Here is a 16,677-nt window from a genome sequence, read left to right as displayed (position 1 = left end):
TTGTAGTTCTTTACCTTGATTTCCTGCCGCTAGCTTTTCATCATATTCTGAATTAGAAGAGTAGTCACAGCATTCTGTTCTGTTCTGTTTGGCCATAGGTTGTCTGTACTACATCTGTAAGGCTCTGGAGAAGGACACGGGTTACAGTAAGGGTCGAGTGCTCAAAGAGAAGATCTTTGAAGAGCAGCCCTGCCTCAGACGAGACTCTATGAAGATGTTCTCTAAACTGTATGTTTCTTTTATTACTCATTCAGCTGAGCTTATAATAAGGCATCTACCATTTGTACTGTTGAAGAAGAAACTTTGTAATGTTCATCACGCTGTGTCTGTGTGTTGGCTGCAGTGATGTATCAGTGCAGTATGTGGATGTAGATGAGGAGGAAGCCCACAGCATTGTAGAGGAAGCGCTGGAGCTGAGGAGACAGAGACAGACTAAACTCTCACGGCATCCAGTAGCTGACCTGCAGCTGGTTCAGCCCATCAAATACTTCACGTGAGTCCATGCCGCCATTAATCCACAGAGAATTTTGGCTGTTTTGTTTGAAGGAATATCATTGGTTATTATCTGTATCATTATTTATTTGATTTATTTATCTATTGACTGCTTCTGTGACACATTAAAAATGAAAAAGCAATTGATATTTTGATGTTTCATCATCGATGGTATAAAAGAAATCAGTACTCCTCAATATTTTTATTGATTATTCTTCAGTCCACCAGCTGTCTACTGTTCAAAACTTTGGGGTCAGTTAGGTTTTTTTTTTTTTTTTTTACGTTCTTGAAAGAAGTCTCATATGCTCACCAAAGCTGCATTTATTTAATAAAAAATACAGTAAAATAGCAATATTGTAAAATTTTACTAAAGTTAAAAACAACTGTTTGTCTTTTATTATGTAAAAAATAGAATTTATTTCTGTGATGCAAAGCTGAATTTTCTGCATCATTACTCCATGATCCTTCAGAAATCATTCTAATATGCTGATTTGGTGTACAGGAAACATTTTTTATTAGGCCTAATTTATGATTTTTTTTTAATTGAATTAATTGAATTATTAAAATTGAATATTTAATATTTAAAAATTGAATTATTTAATGAATATAAAGATTAAAATAGAACATTATAATGTCTTTAATGTCTTTTTTTTTAATCCTTGCTGAATAAGGTTTAATTTCGTTCAAAAAATAATAATCTTACTGACCCTAGTCTTTTGAACGGTACTGTATATCGCTCATCTCTGGTTAAAGCTCAAATTAAATTGAATAAAATTAAAAAGAATAAAAAAAAAAAGTCTGTCTTTTTTTATTATACATAATTATTTATTATTATATTTTTTCTAATATTATTTTGCTGTGTATCTGTGCGGTGCATCTTATCCGTATAGGTGGAAGAGTGTTGGGGAGAGTTTCTTGGCGATGTACAAACATCAGAATGCTTGTCTGGTCCCACGGCCTGACTTTGGGCGCCGCATCGATCTGTCAATGTACCGCGACCCGGACTGCCTCGTGCAAACGCCCACCAGCACTCCAGCACCCGCCACTGCTGCTTCAGACCCCCCTCAGCCCCCCACACCCATCAGCGTACCTCAGGCCCCCCCTGCCCCTCCGCCATGTCCCAGTAGCCCGAGTGCTAGTCTGCCCCCATCCACCGAGCTCCTTGTCCAGCCGCTGACCCAGACCAGCGCTGCTTCAGGAGTACCGCAGAGTCAGAACGTCATTGAGATCACCACTACAACCACGGTCACCACTACTGCTGCCAATGGAGCTGAGGAAACCACGCTTACTACTGCTGGTCAGTGTCAATGTAGATGTGACGCATGCACATGTATACAATCTTACACCTGCAAAGTTACAGAGCTTAGGATGTGAGGATTCAGATCACAAAAAGATAGAAAGTGCCTTAAAAAAAGTAAAATAAAACAGTATTTATGTATTTTAATTCATTTTTAATCTTTTTGTTTTGACATTTTGATTCTGGATTACAAAGCAGATTGGCTGTTGACCTTAACATTTAAATTCCATTACGTGTTTTCATGCATTTCAATTATTGCTACGTACATTGTGTATCAAAATGTTAAAATTAAGATACGGTAAAAGCAAAATGTTTTGATTGGAATTGCACACAATAAATGTTCCTACCATCTGATAGTAAAAAAAGAAGAGCAGTTAGCTTGAGAGACAAAGAACAATAAATGTTTAATAATCTAGTGTGTTACATATTGCTATAATTAATTTTTAACTCCGTTTGGATGCTTTCATTGTGACTGGGATACCAAACATATTAAATATACATATTAAATATGTTTGAAATTTAGCGCTCAAATCATAATACTTTTATGTAGTACAGATACATTAAACTGATCAAAGTTACATTAAAGACATGTATAGTGTTACAAAAAAATTAGATTTCAGATAAATGCTTCTGTTCATCAAAGAATCCTTTAAGCAGCACAACTGTTTTCAACATTAATAGTAATCAGAAATGTTTCTTGAGCAGCAAATCAGTATATTAGAATGATTTCTTAAGGATCATGTGACACTGAAGACTGGAGTAATGATGCGGAAAATTCAGCTTTGCGTCACAAGAATAAATGACATTTTAAAATATTTTACAACAGAAAACAGTTATTTCAAATTGTAATTACAATATTGCTGTTTTTATTGTATTTTTGATCAGTAAATCAAATAAAAACATGAAAAAATCTCACAAACCGCAAACCTTTGAACGTCGGATAGTGTATTTGATGAAAGTGTTCATACAGACACCACTGAAGACAACCACCCTGTATATTGTACACACTCATTTAAAGTGACAGACCTTTTTGAAACGTAGGATTACAGCAGCTGTAAAGAACTTGAATTCAAGAGCATTTCAGCATGTGTTTTCAAGCATATATGACCCTGATGATATCATTGCTCTTCACCCTACAGCTCTGGACGCCGCCTTGAATGACAAAGTGAAAAAAGGCACCAAGAGAAAACGTGTGGTAGAGGACACTGTAGAGACGGCGAAGAGGCGCTCGGCACGTGTCCGCAACACCAAATGCAAGAAAGAAGAGAAGATTGACTTCCAAGAGCTCCTGCTCAAATTCCTCCCCTCTAGGTGTTTATTTTAATATTAATCTATGCAGGGCTTTGGTTCCAACCTGCTGTGACCCTATCAAGCAATGCGTTATAAGACACTTTATCAGTTTCTATTTCTGTTTTGTCATGCTGAGTGAATCCTAGCAGTGAAAACACATTCGACTGAAATCTTGCTGCACATAGTTGGATATTAGACTTCAAACATGTCCTTAGGAAGTCAAGAAAGTCTTCCTTTGTCACATTGACTTGAGCTTTATTTCCAGGCTGAAAAAGTTTGAAGATGATGAAGATGAGGAGAGCCTGAGTAACATGGACTCGCAGTGTGAGAGCAAACCTGATTCCCAATTGAACCGTGGATCCAACTCCTCTGAGTACATCGTTTCTATGGAGTCAGGTACAGAAACTGCGGTTTTCTTATTAGACACCGTTTTATTTATTTCTGCATCTCTTTGATTTTTCTCTCTGTTTTACATTTATGCATTTAGCAGACGCTTTTATCCAAAGCTACTTACATTGCATTCAAGTTACAGTTTTTTTAAATTTTTATCAGCTCTCTGTTCTTCATGGTTCCTCAGAGCGGAAGGAAGTTCATGCCTTCCTGCTGGCGAACATGCAGAACGGTGGTATCCTGGAGCTGATGATTCGGTATCTGAAGGCGGTGGGGCAGAAGTTTCTGGAGGAGTGGCCAGCGGGCCTCAGCGTAGTGGTGCTGGATCTCTTCAACTGCTGGAGGAAGCACAGCGCTGGGCTGCCCAACCCATTGCTCAGAGATTCCAGCAACCAGCACATAAAGGTGAGCCTGTTTGTGAGGTTCATGCCAGTACAACTTTGAAAAATATCCATGGTTTACGATCGCATCAATCCGGAGATGTTTTAGACACGCGTTCCAGCTTCACTTCAGCGGCAGGCGCTATAAACAGAGCGGAAGCCGGCCCGCGCTACAGCCTGCATCAAATCATATCAAAGCGCGAAATAAACTACGTGCATGCAATGTCGTGGTCAGTTAAGGCATGAGGTTACAAAAAGGGCGATTAAAGCTGCCTTAAAACTGCGTGCATGTAAAATGTTATATTTGAGTTACATTAAGAACATGTCTCTGAAAGGATTTTCAAAAATCCCTCATCTAGCACATCCGATTCATTAGTAGAGACTGAAATGGGTCAGAAAAGGTAGATTTGAGAGAAAATACGATGCGTGTCAGATCCTCGTCATGTTCAGCAGCAACATCTCTTAAAGAAATAGCAGCCAGAAACAATCTAATAACCAGCTGCTGTGATTCTATTCAACAAGAATAAAAGAAAAAAGAGGAAATCGATAACTTTTATACAGCTGTATGTATCTGTATTTAGTTTAGAATTTAGTGTTTGATAACTTTATTTAATTTCTGTAGCCTAGCTAAATATAACATTTATTATAATGGGTTTATGTAAAGTAGGGCTGTCAAAATGGATGAAAAACTAAATTAGAATTTTGTCCCTAAATATGAATTCTATTCGAATTTAAAACGCATAATTTCAGTTAGAGGAAAAAAAGCTTTTGGCCACTCTCGCCACAAGAGAGTGCATCGAGCAAAAATATTACTAATCCACGGTTCTTCAAAGCATAAAATAGCATGACTATCTTTGATAAATGTGCATAATGTTAACCATATATCTTAAACAATTAGAAACAAAATAATCATCATGTATGTACACAGTTTAATAAAAAGCACGGAAAACCAATCAAAGAGCAACGTTACTTTTTTCATTTAAAAACATGAGATGCAGTGGAATGGGGAGAGACCTGTCCTGAGGTTTTGAGACATGTTTTTTCAAAGTTGAACTTACAATAATTTTAAATGGCTTTCTAAATATCCGACTCTCTTTTGCGAGACGCGAGTGCAACAGTGATAGCTGTCCCTCTAGAAAATGCACAAAATATGCATTCTGTGTGAACGGCTTGGTTCCAGTTTTGACGTAAACATCATCATCGCCACATTGATGTTCTCTTTTGAACAACGTATCCAGTGGGTTCAACTGGATAGGTTAAAAAAAGCATCTTCATCGCTTCTCATGCGCCACTGATAAGGCTGCCTGACGCACACATAAAATTTTAATGCGACATTTTGCATTCGAATGTGGATTTTTATTTTACATTCGACAAATATTCGAAATTCAAATTTTTTTGACAGCCCTAAATTGTGAAGATTGTTTTAAGTTCACTTAAATTAGAAGTTATTTTTAGTGTCGAATAAATGTTAAAATTGACAGCTTTAATGGCTATAGTCAAGTTAAATATTAGGAAAAAAATTTGTATCAGTGATATTGGCCTTCAATCGTAAAAAAAGATGCCATTAAACAAATATTAAAAACATGTTGTTTGTACATTAATTTGAAGATTGAATGTGAAATTATTGCAATATAAAAGTATATTTAAAAACTTTAATGTTAGGTGGGATTAATCGCAATTAATCACTATTAATTTCAGAAAAAATGTCCGGTTAATTAGTTAATTTTATTTTTAATCGATTGACAGCACTAGTTTTTAAGCATTGTGGTTTAAAAACAAGTGATTTTAAGCCATTGAAATGCAATCAGCTGCGAAAGAGAGCCATTTTCACTGTATGCACACTCTGTCTGAGAGACTGTTTCTGAGCGCTGTCCGAGAGGCATGCACACGTGAAGACAGTTCATTTTGTTTTTTTATAGGCCTTGAACGGTTAAATACACAAAATTGCATGTGTCAAAATGCCCGTCTTTGCAAATATCCTCATAAACAGTAATTTAGGTTAGTGGAAGCAAACAGCTGAGAAAGAAAACACGTGTAACAGTGGCCACGTATACACTGCAAGTTTCAGGAGTGACAACCGCATTTAAATGTGGGAGTGAATCCCCTAAATTATAGTTCGATGTGTGTACGGAACAGAAGTCACTCCCGCATTTGTAACCATAGCAACATTTTGTGAGAGTAAATTAAAAAATGTAGCCGTTTGTTATCTGCCATTTTTTGGATAAAGTCTCTTTTTGTCTGTCGATTTTAACTAAACTACCGCTGATAGACTTGCTGTGCTTTGTTTATCCCCGGGAGGCTGCTTTAGAGAGCGCTGTCTTGCAGTGTTGCCATGTCCTCATATTTATAAGCGCTTTTAGGCATGTTTTTTGCTCGTAAAGCTATGCACTTTATGGAGTTAATAAAGTGTTCTGTTGTGGATATGAGATATATGATTTTTTTTTTTGGTGTTATAAAACAAAGCATTTGGGTGTTTTAATGTTTTGTGTGTGTGTGTGTGTTTTTTTTTTTTTTTTTTTGTATGAAGATCTGGCAAAACTGACACTTTACCGCAGGGCTCATGAGTCAAAATCTGCTAAGGCTAAAACTTCTTTCACTGTTATTTTTTTGCATCTCACATATACAAACAAAGACGTTAAATATGTCATTGACAACTACATAGAATTTCTGTAAATGCAGTTGTCACTACCTGTATTTTTCAGGAGTTAATGCGGTTGTCGAATGCGGCTGTCACTCCTGTATTTTAGTGAATTATGTGTGTAAAGAACACGATTAAGGAGCAAAAGGTGAACTGACAACCGAATTTAGCTGCATTGTGTACGTGGCCAGTATATTGTATCCAGGCAGCTCTTAAAGTGACAGCAGTCTAATATTCCTGCTGTTTGTCGTTCATGTTAAACAACATAAAAGAGAAAATCTCTCATTGACTAAATCACCTTTTGTAACTTTAATAAGAATAAATATATATTTAATATACGCAGTGAATATACAGTGTTTTTATTAATTTGATTATTTTATTCAATGGATGTAGCATTTCTTATTTATTAGTTTCCTATGGCTTATAATTAGTATCTTTTTCTTATTTAATCGCTGACTGTTTACTTGTATTTTAGGCTAGTATTAGTTTTTTGGTGATATGGCCATTGGAATTATAATTATGCTTTGCTACTTCAGTAAATAATTACATTTTGAAATATATACTGAAAAAGGCTGTTCTAAAATATAAATAGAATTGAAATACATATAAAATAAATACATATTTGCTTAGTTTAGGTTTTTCTGTGTGTGTTTGCCCAGCACTAAAACACAATTTGATTCCACTAGTGTGACTGACTGAGAGAAAACTGTTGTAGGAACAGAAGAATGACTTAGAACCGTGTTTATTCATCTGCGCATAGAAGGAAATAGCTACACGTGTTCACTTAAAGGAGTTTTTTCCTCATCGGAAGATCATTTGGCACACATACTGCTTGCACCTGCCTGGAAACAAAACTCTATTCATCATGCCACCTGAACTTGCTTTATGTCTCCCAGTGGGTCTACTGAAAAACAGACAGAGACCGATAACTTAATGAGTGTTTTAGCAAAAACTAGGTCACAGACGGTCTCTGCTATGTAAATGAACCTACACAATTAACACACAAGACCAGAAATGAAACGCACAAACTGAATGTTTATCTGAAGCTAACAGGATTATTACCATTTAAAATGTTTTTTAAATGTATTTTTAAATGTAATTTATTTCTGTGATGCAAAGCAATTTTCAGCATCATTACTTCAGTCTTCAGTGTCACATGATCCTTCAGAAATCATTTTAATTTGCTGCTCAAGAAACATTTTTTTATTATCAGCGTTGAAAACATTTGTGCTGCTGCATATTTTTGTGGTGGATTTTTTTCTTTGATCAATACAAAGTCCAAAAGAACAGCATTTATTTTAAATATAAATCTTATTGACCTCCAACTTTTAATCTGTAGGGTATATTTCTAATATTTCATTAAATTGTAGTCGATGTGCCTGATTCTTTTCTTTTTTTTTCTATCCTTTCAACTGCATTTTTATTTTTTATTTTTATTTACTTGAAGAATTTCACTTGTAATACCGAGGGCTGAATGATTTTGGAAAATCTAATTGCGTTTTAATTATAATTTTTTTACCAATATTGCGATTGAATATGCAATTTTTTTTAACGCTTTTTATGTTCTGTATTGTTCAACAAAGACAAGAAATAAATCATTGTATAGTATATGGAAGCAGAATAATGACAATAGTTTTTGAAACATAAAGCATGCTGAATTCCACAAATCGAAAAAAAGATGCATTGCAATTAACAGTGCATGCATTTTAATGCCTTGTATTTCCAGGGCTTGCAAAATATTTCACACACATTTTCATAATTAAAAATTCAGTAATTCATATTCGCCTTACAGAATTCACTTCCAAAATATTAAATCTGTTTAAAAATACGATGTCTAATATTCGACAGGCAAATTTCAATCATTTTATTTCACTTTCCAAATGTGTGTGAAATATTTTGAATTGAAATATTCACAGCTTAAATAAACAACTATGTTAAATTTCAGGACCTAAAAATGCAAGCCCTGGAAATACAAGGCATTAAAATGCAAGCACTGTTAATTGCAATGCATCTTTTTTTGATTTGTGGAATTCAGCATGCTTTGTTTAAAAAAACTATTGTCATTATTCTGCTTCCATAATAGTATGATCAACACAATATTAGATTAAACATAAATGTTCTTTTCTGTAGGCCAGGCCTATATGTTTTACGATGAAATAAGGTGATGCATGAATTGATATGAATGACATTTTTATTTAACAACTACAATCACAGTAGTATATTGACTGATTTGTTGAACTAAAATTGCTCTGTTGGCTGTGGAGTCAAGACATTTACAAATATGATTAAAAGATGAATATGAGACAACACGTACATGTTTTACCAAATAAAAAGAACAGCACTTTTAGAGTTCATCCCACTCATTGATGTGAGCATAAGTATTGGGACAGTTGAACATAAGGCAGATATAAAAGATTAAAAGCTATTATTTAGTTGCAGATCCCTTGCACACAATCACAGCATTGAGTCTGTGACCCATAGACATCACCAGACTCTTGGTCTCATCCTTTGAAATGCTTTTCCCAGCCTTTAATGCAGCCAATCCCAATTGTTGCTTGTTTTGGGGAGTTTCTGCCTTTACTCTCCTCTTCAGCTGCTGAAATTCATGTTCAATCGGATTTAAATCTGGAGATTGACTTGGGCAATCTAAGACTTTCCATTTCTTTGCTCTTATAAATTCCTTGACTGAACTGGCAGGGTATTTTGGGTCATTGTCCTGATGCAATATGAAGCACTTCCCAATGAATCTGGTGGCATTTTCTTCAATATTGGTAGGCAAGATGGTTTTGTACCCTTCCAAATTCATTCTGCTACTGTCATCATACATTAAGTCATCAGTAAAGTTGAGAGGGAAGGCTCTGTGAACGCTAAACTCTCGCGAGGCAGGTGCACGATTCAACATGGCGGCGCATTGCTGCTAGAAGTCAACAAATTTTCCTCAGTTTTTTTCCCCCTTTTTTTCATTCATTTTACCTACCACAAATAACTAAACTAACTAAATACCTAAATAACTAAATACCTACCGAGGTAAGCGACATACGTACATCCATAGACAATAAACTATCCGGTCTGGACGCTAGAGTAGCCTTAATAGAAAGAATTTCACCAACTCCGCCACAGCCTGGAATACAGCCAAAAACAAATCGACACGCTCGCACAAGAAAACAGCTTGCTCCAGAACTCAGTTACAGCCCTCACAACGCAACTGTCCACTGTTACCACTCAGCTTGCTTCAGTCAACTCCGAAAATAAAACGATGAAAGAAACAATTCTGGACTTAGAAGCACGCAGCATGAGGGACAATCTGATCTTCACCGGCATCCCTGAACCACCCACTGACGATCCAGAGAAAGCAGTCAACGATTTTATGGTTAAACAGCGCAAACTCTCAACGGAAACTGTCAACAACATCACTTTTCACCGCGTTCATCGTCTAGGTCAAAAACTCAGTAACGCCACCCCGCCCAATCATTGTCAAATTCGAACATTTTAAACATAAAGAACTGGTTCATCGACAGGGCAGGCAGTTAAAGGACACTCACTACGGACTTAACGACCAGTTTCCACAAGAAATCAACCATGGACGTAAACAGCTAATCCCCATCCGCAAGCAAATGATAAAAGAAGGCAAAAGAGCAATACTCATAGTGGACAAATTGTACATTGATGGACAGCTATTCAAAGACAAGGACATTACCCCCTGGCTCTATTAGCACCCCTCCCTCAACAATATCATCCCATTCCCAGCCATAATATATCGACCCAAGCATCTCTAGCATAATGCACCTATGTCTCGCTGCACTATATAAGTATATGCACCCCAGTCACCTATGTTTTCAAACTCTGTGTTGTTTTTTGTTTTATTGTGTATTTTGTTGTAAATTCCTAGGTTTGTATAGTGTTATGTCTAACTGTTCTGTATTTGATGTTTGGCATTCATTCATTCATACATGTCAGTATAGAAATATTAGCTCAACATGCAACTCAAATTCATAAGCTGGAACATCTGTGGCTTTAGCTCTCAGACAAAGAAAGTTCTCAACTATTTGGATAACCTACAGGCAGATATATGTTTACTACAAGAAACACACCTTTCAGACTCAAAACGAAACACCCTAAGATCAGCACAATTCACTCATTTTCAGCCACTTACTGTATAATTCAAAACAAAGAGGAGTATGTATCGTGATAAGCCAAAAAATCTAATTTGTTCATAATACAGCTATTTCAGACCCTGAAGGACGTTTTATTATCATAAACATATCAATTAACAATAACCCGGTAACAATTGCCAACATTTACGGCCCAAATTCAGATGACCCTTCCTTTTTTTCATACTTTTTTCCCCCTCCATTTCAAAGTTTTTCAATTCTCCAATGTCCGGTAATTATAAGAGGCGATTTTAACACCGTAATTGACCCATCACTTGACAGATCCACAAGAAATAAACGACACTGGCAATCCACTGACAACAATAATACAGTTCATGAGAGATTTTGGCCTTGGAGATGGTCGGAGGTTGCAGCATCCAACTGACGGAGAATACACATATTACTTGCCGGTTCATCAAAGCTACTCCAGCATCGACTTTTTCCTAACTAGTAACTCGATCATACCAAACATCTCTGAATACAAAATCCACCCCATCAGCATCAGTGACCATGCTCCAGTAACACTCATATGGAATCCAACTAATTTACATAAACACACAAGTAGATGGCGCTTTAACATATCTCTCCTTAAAGACCCAGAGTTTGATAGTTATCTTAAAAGAGAGTGGACATCCTTCCTAGAAATAAATGACTCTCCAAAGTCATCAGCTTCATTGCTATGGGAAACAAGTAAAGCAGTACTACGAGGTAAAATCATGTCATTCTCCATCCATAAAAAGAAAATAGAAAAACAAGAAAACAAACTAGAAGAAAAAATAATAGAACTTGAAATATTACATGCAAATAACCCAACAGATTTAATACATAATGAACTAAGAAAACTAAAATTCCTGCTAAACGAAATCATCAATAAAAGAACTAAATTTCTAATTCATAGACTCCGTCAAGAAACCTACCACCACAGTAACAAATCCAGTAAATATTTGGCCAATCAAATTAAAAGAAACAATTGCAACTAATAAGGACTCAACAGGGAAGCCTACCAACTCTCCACAAGAAATAAATACAATATACCTAAACTTCTATGCTAAACTTTATTCATCTGATAATTAACACAAGACAAGAGGATATTAATTAATTTTTCAATAATATTCAACTCCCAAAACCTAACACCGAACAAATCAGTGCATTGGACAAATCAATCACAGAAAAAGAACTTCATATCGCCAACAATAAAGCACCAGGACCCGATGGCTTCCCTGTTGAGTTCTATAAACACTTCTGGTCCATATTATCTCCATTATTCATAACATAAATTAAAGAACACTCAAGATTACCAGTGCACATGAACACAGCTATTATTTAACTCATCCCCAAACCTAATAAAGATCCAAGCCTTCCGTCAAACTACCGTCCTATATCTCTCATCAACGTAGACATCAAAATAATCGGTAAAGTGCTTGCACATAGAATTGAAAAAATTATCCCATTTATAATCCACCCAGACCAGTTTCATCAAAGGTAGGCAGGCATTCAACAACACACGCAGACTATACGATTTAATCCATTATTCATCACTGCAACAGGAAAACACCATTATAGTCACTTTAGATGCAGAAAAAGCTTTCGACAGAGGCAACTGGGAACGTTTTATTCACCAAATTACAAAAATTTGGCTTTGGGGAGTTATTAATTGGATCAAGATTTTATACACTACCTTCTGCCACAGTCACCACCAATGGACTAACATCACAAAGCTTCACACTGCACAGGGGGACCTGGCAAGGATGCCCCCTCTCTCCTCCTTTATTCACCATCTTCATTGAACCCTTAGCAGCAGCCATCCACCAGAACCCACTCATCAGAGGAATTCACACACCCCAAGCACAACATAAGATTAGTTTATATGCAGATGGTATTTTACTCTTTTTGCAAATCCTCAATCATCTCTGCAAGAAATAACTAAAATCATACAATCTCAGATTATGCAATAAATTGGAATAAATCCTCAATTCTTCTACTACATCAAACCAAATGGGATGTGGCCACCCAGATATCACCCATTCCTCTATCCACAGGTCACATCACTTATTTAGGCGTTAAGGTCTTTTCCAGGCTGTCAGAGCTGACTGGACTCAACTTCACTCCTTTACTAAAAAACATTAGAAGATGACCTTCATCGCTGGCTCAATTTACCACTTTCCATTCAGGGCAGAATAGCTATAATCAAAATGACAGTACTCCCAAAAATAAACTACTTATTCTCAATTATCCTAACCCAACCTACTCTCACTTGGTTCAAATCTTTAGACTCCATCATCACCCGATTCTACTGGAAAAATAAACCACCACGGATAAAATTAAGCACTTTACAAAAACCCAAATCTTTAGGAGGCTTAGAAGCCCCACATTTTTACCATTACTCACTAGCAAACCAACTTCAATAAATATATAAATGGACTCACCCCACTCAGTCAGACATCATATGGCAAGACATAGAACAATCACTCTGCGAAAACTTGCACATATCAGACATCCCATTTATCAGTCAGTCCATTAAACACCACCCATGCTTCAAAGCCTTGACAATAGCTTCGGCTCTGACAGCCTGGTGGAAATATCACCAAATCACAAACTCCAATCAGGCTCCACCTAACCCCACCCCGCTCTGGAACAACCCTGACTTCACAAGCAACAAAAAAACACTCAATTTCCATAAATGGGCAGAAAAGGCCATCACACATATTAATCACATTTTTCAGTCTAACAACCTGGTTTCATTTTCCTACTTAGTCCAGGAGTACAGTATCGGGAGCAATCAATTCTTGAATTATTTACAACTCAAATCAGCGGTTTCATCTAAAATCAACACCAGAACCATCAATCCTCACCTTCCTTCCGCAGTAGCAGATTTACTTAATATATCCTCTCCGAAAAAATTACTTTCCAAAATATACAAAATTATAACCAATTCAAATAAAACCATAACTTTACCAACAATCAACTGGGAAGAAGACCTTTCTATTGCTCCTGATACTGATTTCTGGGCTCAAATCTGTAAAAATATTTATTCCATGACTAAAAAGACTGCTTAGATGTGTTCGACTTGAAACAGCGCTGCTAGACCGATGTGTCGTCAAGGTACCGCAAGAGCTATAAGAGAGCGGATGGCTCCTTATGCTTTCTCTCGCCGTGCTTTGATGTCATACACGATCGGTCTTCAAGTCGAACACCCCTCTTTACTCTCGCATGTCACTTGACCTAGTGTAATCGCAGCCTCTACAGTTGAAAAATCGCATTTTTTCATATCGCGATATCGCAAATGCAATTAATCGTTCAGCCCTAGTAATACCAGTTATTTCCTAAGTGTAACTCTGAAACAAAGTGAAATATACAATTGTGGTCAAAGATTTCTAGTTTACATTGAGTTTTAAATTTTAAATCAAGTAGTACAAATTCAATTGCATGTACATATCAGATGCATGTTATAGATGTTTACAGGTCAAATCACAGTGTGGTTTTATTTACAATACATCTACTTAGACATTATACTTTCTGTTATGTCACAGGAAATGATGCTGATGTGTCTCAGCTGTCTGGAGCTGCAGTTGGAGCAGAAGTCCATGATGAAGGGCAAGAACAGTAAGAATATCACACTCAGTCAGACATTTGTGTTGTGTTTGACATCAGGCACACACATGCAAAAATAGTTCACACATCATGAAAAGGAATCACACCAATGTCATATGCCTGTATTTACAGTGTCTCAGAGGAAGACCATGTCTGGTTTAGGAAGGGATTGTGGGGACGCTAATGATCAAGAGACCCGCTTTCAGACAGATATGTTCTTCCTGACCATGGCCTCCTCTCAGAGAGATCTGTTTGAAGACGACTGGATCTCTTTTGCCGTCAGAGTTCACTGGCTCAAAGCACGATACCTTGCCTTTCAGGTAAGAGAGCTCAGTTTCTAGACACAGAATCACCAATAGTATCATTAAAACACATTTGGTTATCTTGACTAGTGCTGACTTGCATATAGATACACGTATATTTGGAGAAATTACATTTACACTTAAAGAATTATTACTTGTGTGAAGTTTTTGTCCTGTAGACATGAATATATGAATGTTAATTTGCTGTTTTAGGGTGACATGGAGGAGGCACTGGAGTGTTACGACATGTGTGTCGGTCTGCTGAAAGGTCAGACAAGTGAGATGGAAAAAATCACCATCCTCCTGCCCAACCTCAGCGTGGACAATGCCATCTCTATAGAGGAGGTACGGTACAAGTTGATCCCTCAAGACACTGTCACCTCTGTGTCATAGAATTTCATAGAAGTGTAGAAGTGCTGTTCAGTAGAAACAGCAACAGTATTTCCAAGCATTTGATCATGTGACACTCATACCTTGTTTGAAGGTAATAATATACTCCATTGTACACTTTTTCCATCCCTTATCTGACCCCTACAATTTGATTCTTTTGAGAATACTACATTTAAAATGTCTTGGTTACACGGTATTTTACAGTATGTGCTTTACAGCACACTTACCTGAGAAAGTACTGAGTAATATAAGATTTTACATGTAGGTTCAGTACCTTCTTATTACCCTGTTAGTGTAGATATTATATCAAGTGTATAGCATGTACATGTGTAACAGGACTGTCAAATAAAGTGCAACCAATCTGATGTCTTGCGCTTTACATTTTGCAAAAACTAAGCTGTTTTTTTGAGTTTCCTCTAAACTGGTCTGGGTGCTAGATTACGTCTGCATGGTAGATCAGACTTTATTTAAAAAAATTAAAAAAATATTAAGGTCCAGTTTTGCATTATATTGGCCCTTTAAGCATTGAAGAATATAAATTGTTTCCTTCTCCTTGCTCTGTTTAGATTGAGAAGAAGTTGAAGTCTCTAGAGCGATGTCAGTCTCTAGAGGAGATCCAGAGACTGTTTGACACGGGAGACTACCAGTCTGTGGTCCGTCTGCTGCAGCCCACACTGAGCTTCGGCCCTGGCTCGGCACGAATGAAGCCTCTAGATTACATCAGCTCTGCTCCTGAGAGACCAGCACAGCTGTTACTGCTGCAGGTAAAACACACTTCCTGCAAAGCCTGTATGTATAATGCATTACAAAGTTATTATTAATGCATTATAAATTATTCATATTGCCTAATATTTATTTATATATTATGTAGCTTTGTAAGTTTAGCAGCATAATGTACAGTCAGTAGGTCATTAATGCAAAATAAACCCCTTCATGATAACTCAAGAGTCCTCCACTTGGCGTCTGTGGTTCTGATCATTCTGTCAGGGTTTACTTTGCAATAATGACTGTACTTTATCCCTTCTGCACAGCAAAATAAATGAAAAACATGATCATTTCATGTTTTATTTTATGTGTTATGAAGTGTTTTGGTCTTTAAAAGGAGTAGTTATTTAAAGGAACATGAACAGAAATTAAATATGCAGGCAAAACAACAATTGAAATTTTTGTGTGAACAATTTTATTTAATAATATAACCATGAGTAAAACATAGTAATGTATTATAACTGCATTTATAATTATTTTTGAAAATATACACTAAAAGTTTGGGGTTTTATAATGTTACAAAAAAATGATAATTTCTTATAAATTAAACTTTACTAATCAAAGAATCCAAAATGTATCACTGTTTCCATAAGAACAGTAATAATATAGCATCAAATCAGCATATTAGAATGATTTCAGAAGGATCATGTGACACTGAGGACTGGAGTAATGGTGCTGAAAAATTAGCTTTGATAGCAGGAATAAATTACATTTTAAAATATATTCACATAGAAAACTTTTTTTTAAATATTGTAATAATACAGTTTTTATTTTATTTTTAATTAATTAAATGCAGCTTTGAGTGTTTTTAAAAAAAACATGTTTTTAGAAGAAGTCTCTTACCAACTCCAAACTTTTGGAAGGAAATATATGATGCATTACAATGTATATAATTAGGCTTTATGAATACCTTTGTACTGCAGTGTTTATAGACTTCAAGGAAATTTACTGCATTGTCTCATAAGCGCATCATATTTTTCTCACAGACATA

General features: G+C 36.2%; 1 protein-coding gene across 1 annotated transcript in view; it reads left to right on the top strand.

Moving 5' to 3' along the window:
* Positions 1–16,677, top strand: part of cabin1 (calcineurin binding protein 1) — a 115,566-nt gene that overhangs the window by 5,364 nt on the left and 93,525 nt on the right. Inside the window, exons 7-16 of the mRNA XM_079382768.1 lie at positions 99–228; positions 344–493; positions 1,383–1,789; positions 2,929–3,100; positions 3,345–3,475; positions 3,657–3,874; positions 14,169–14,241; positions 14,362–14,549; positions 14,745–14,876; positions 15,488–15,685. Coding sequence (XP_079238894.1) covers positions 99–228; positions 344–493; positions 1,383–1,789; positions 2,929–3,100; positions 3,345–3,475; positions 3,657–3,874; positions 14,169–14,241; positions 14,362–14,549; positions 14,745–14,876; positions 15,488–15,685 — 1,799 coding nt within the window. The remainder of the gene's footprint in view (positions 1–98; positions 229–343; positions 494–1,382; positions 1,790–2,928; positions 3,101–3,344; positions 3,476–3,656; positions 3,875–14,168; positions 14,242–14,361; positions 14,550–14,744; positions 14,877–15,487; positions 15,686–16,677) is intronic.

Source organism: Barbus barbus (assembly GCF_936440315.1).
Source record: "Barbus barbus genome assembly, chromosome: 28".
Lineage (NCBI taxonomy): Eukaryota > Metazoa > Chordata > Actinopteri > Cypriniformes > Cyprinidae > Barbus > Barbus barbus.
This window is presented reverse-complemented; position numbering and strand designations above follow the sequence as displayed.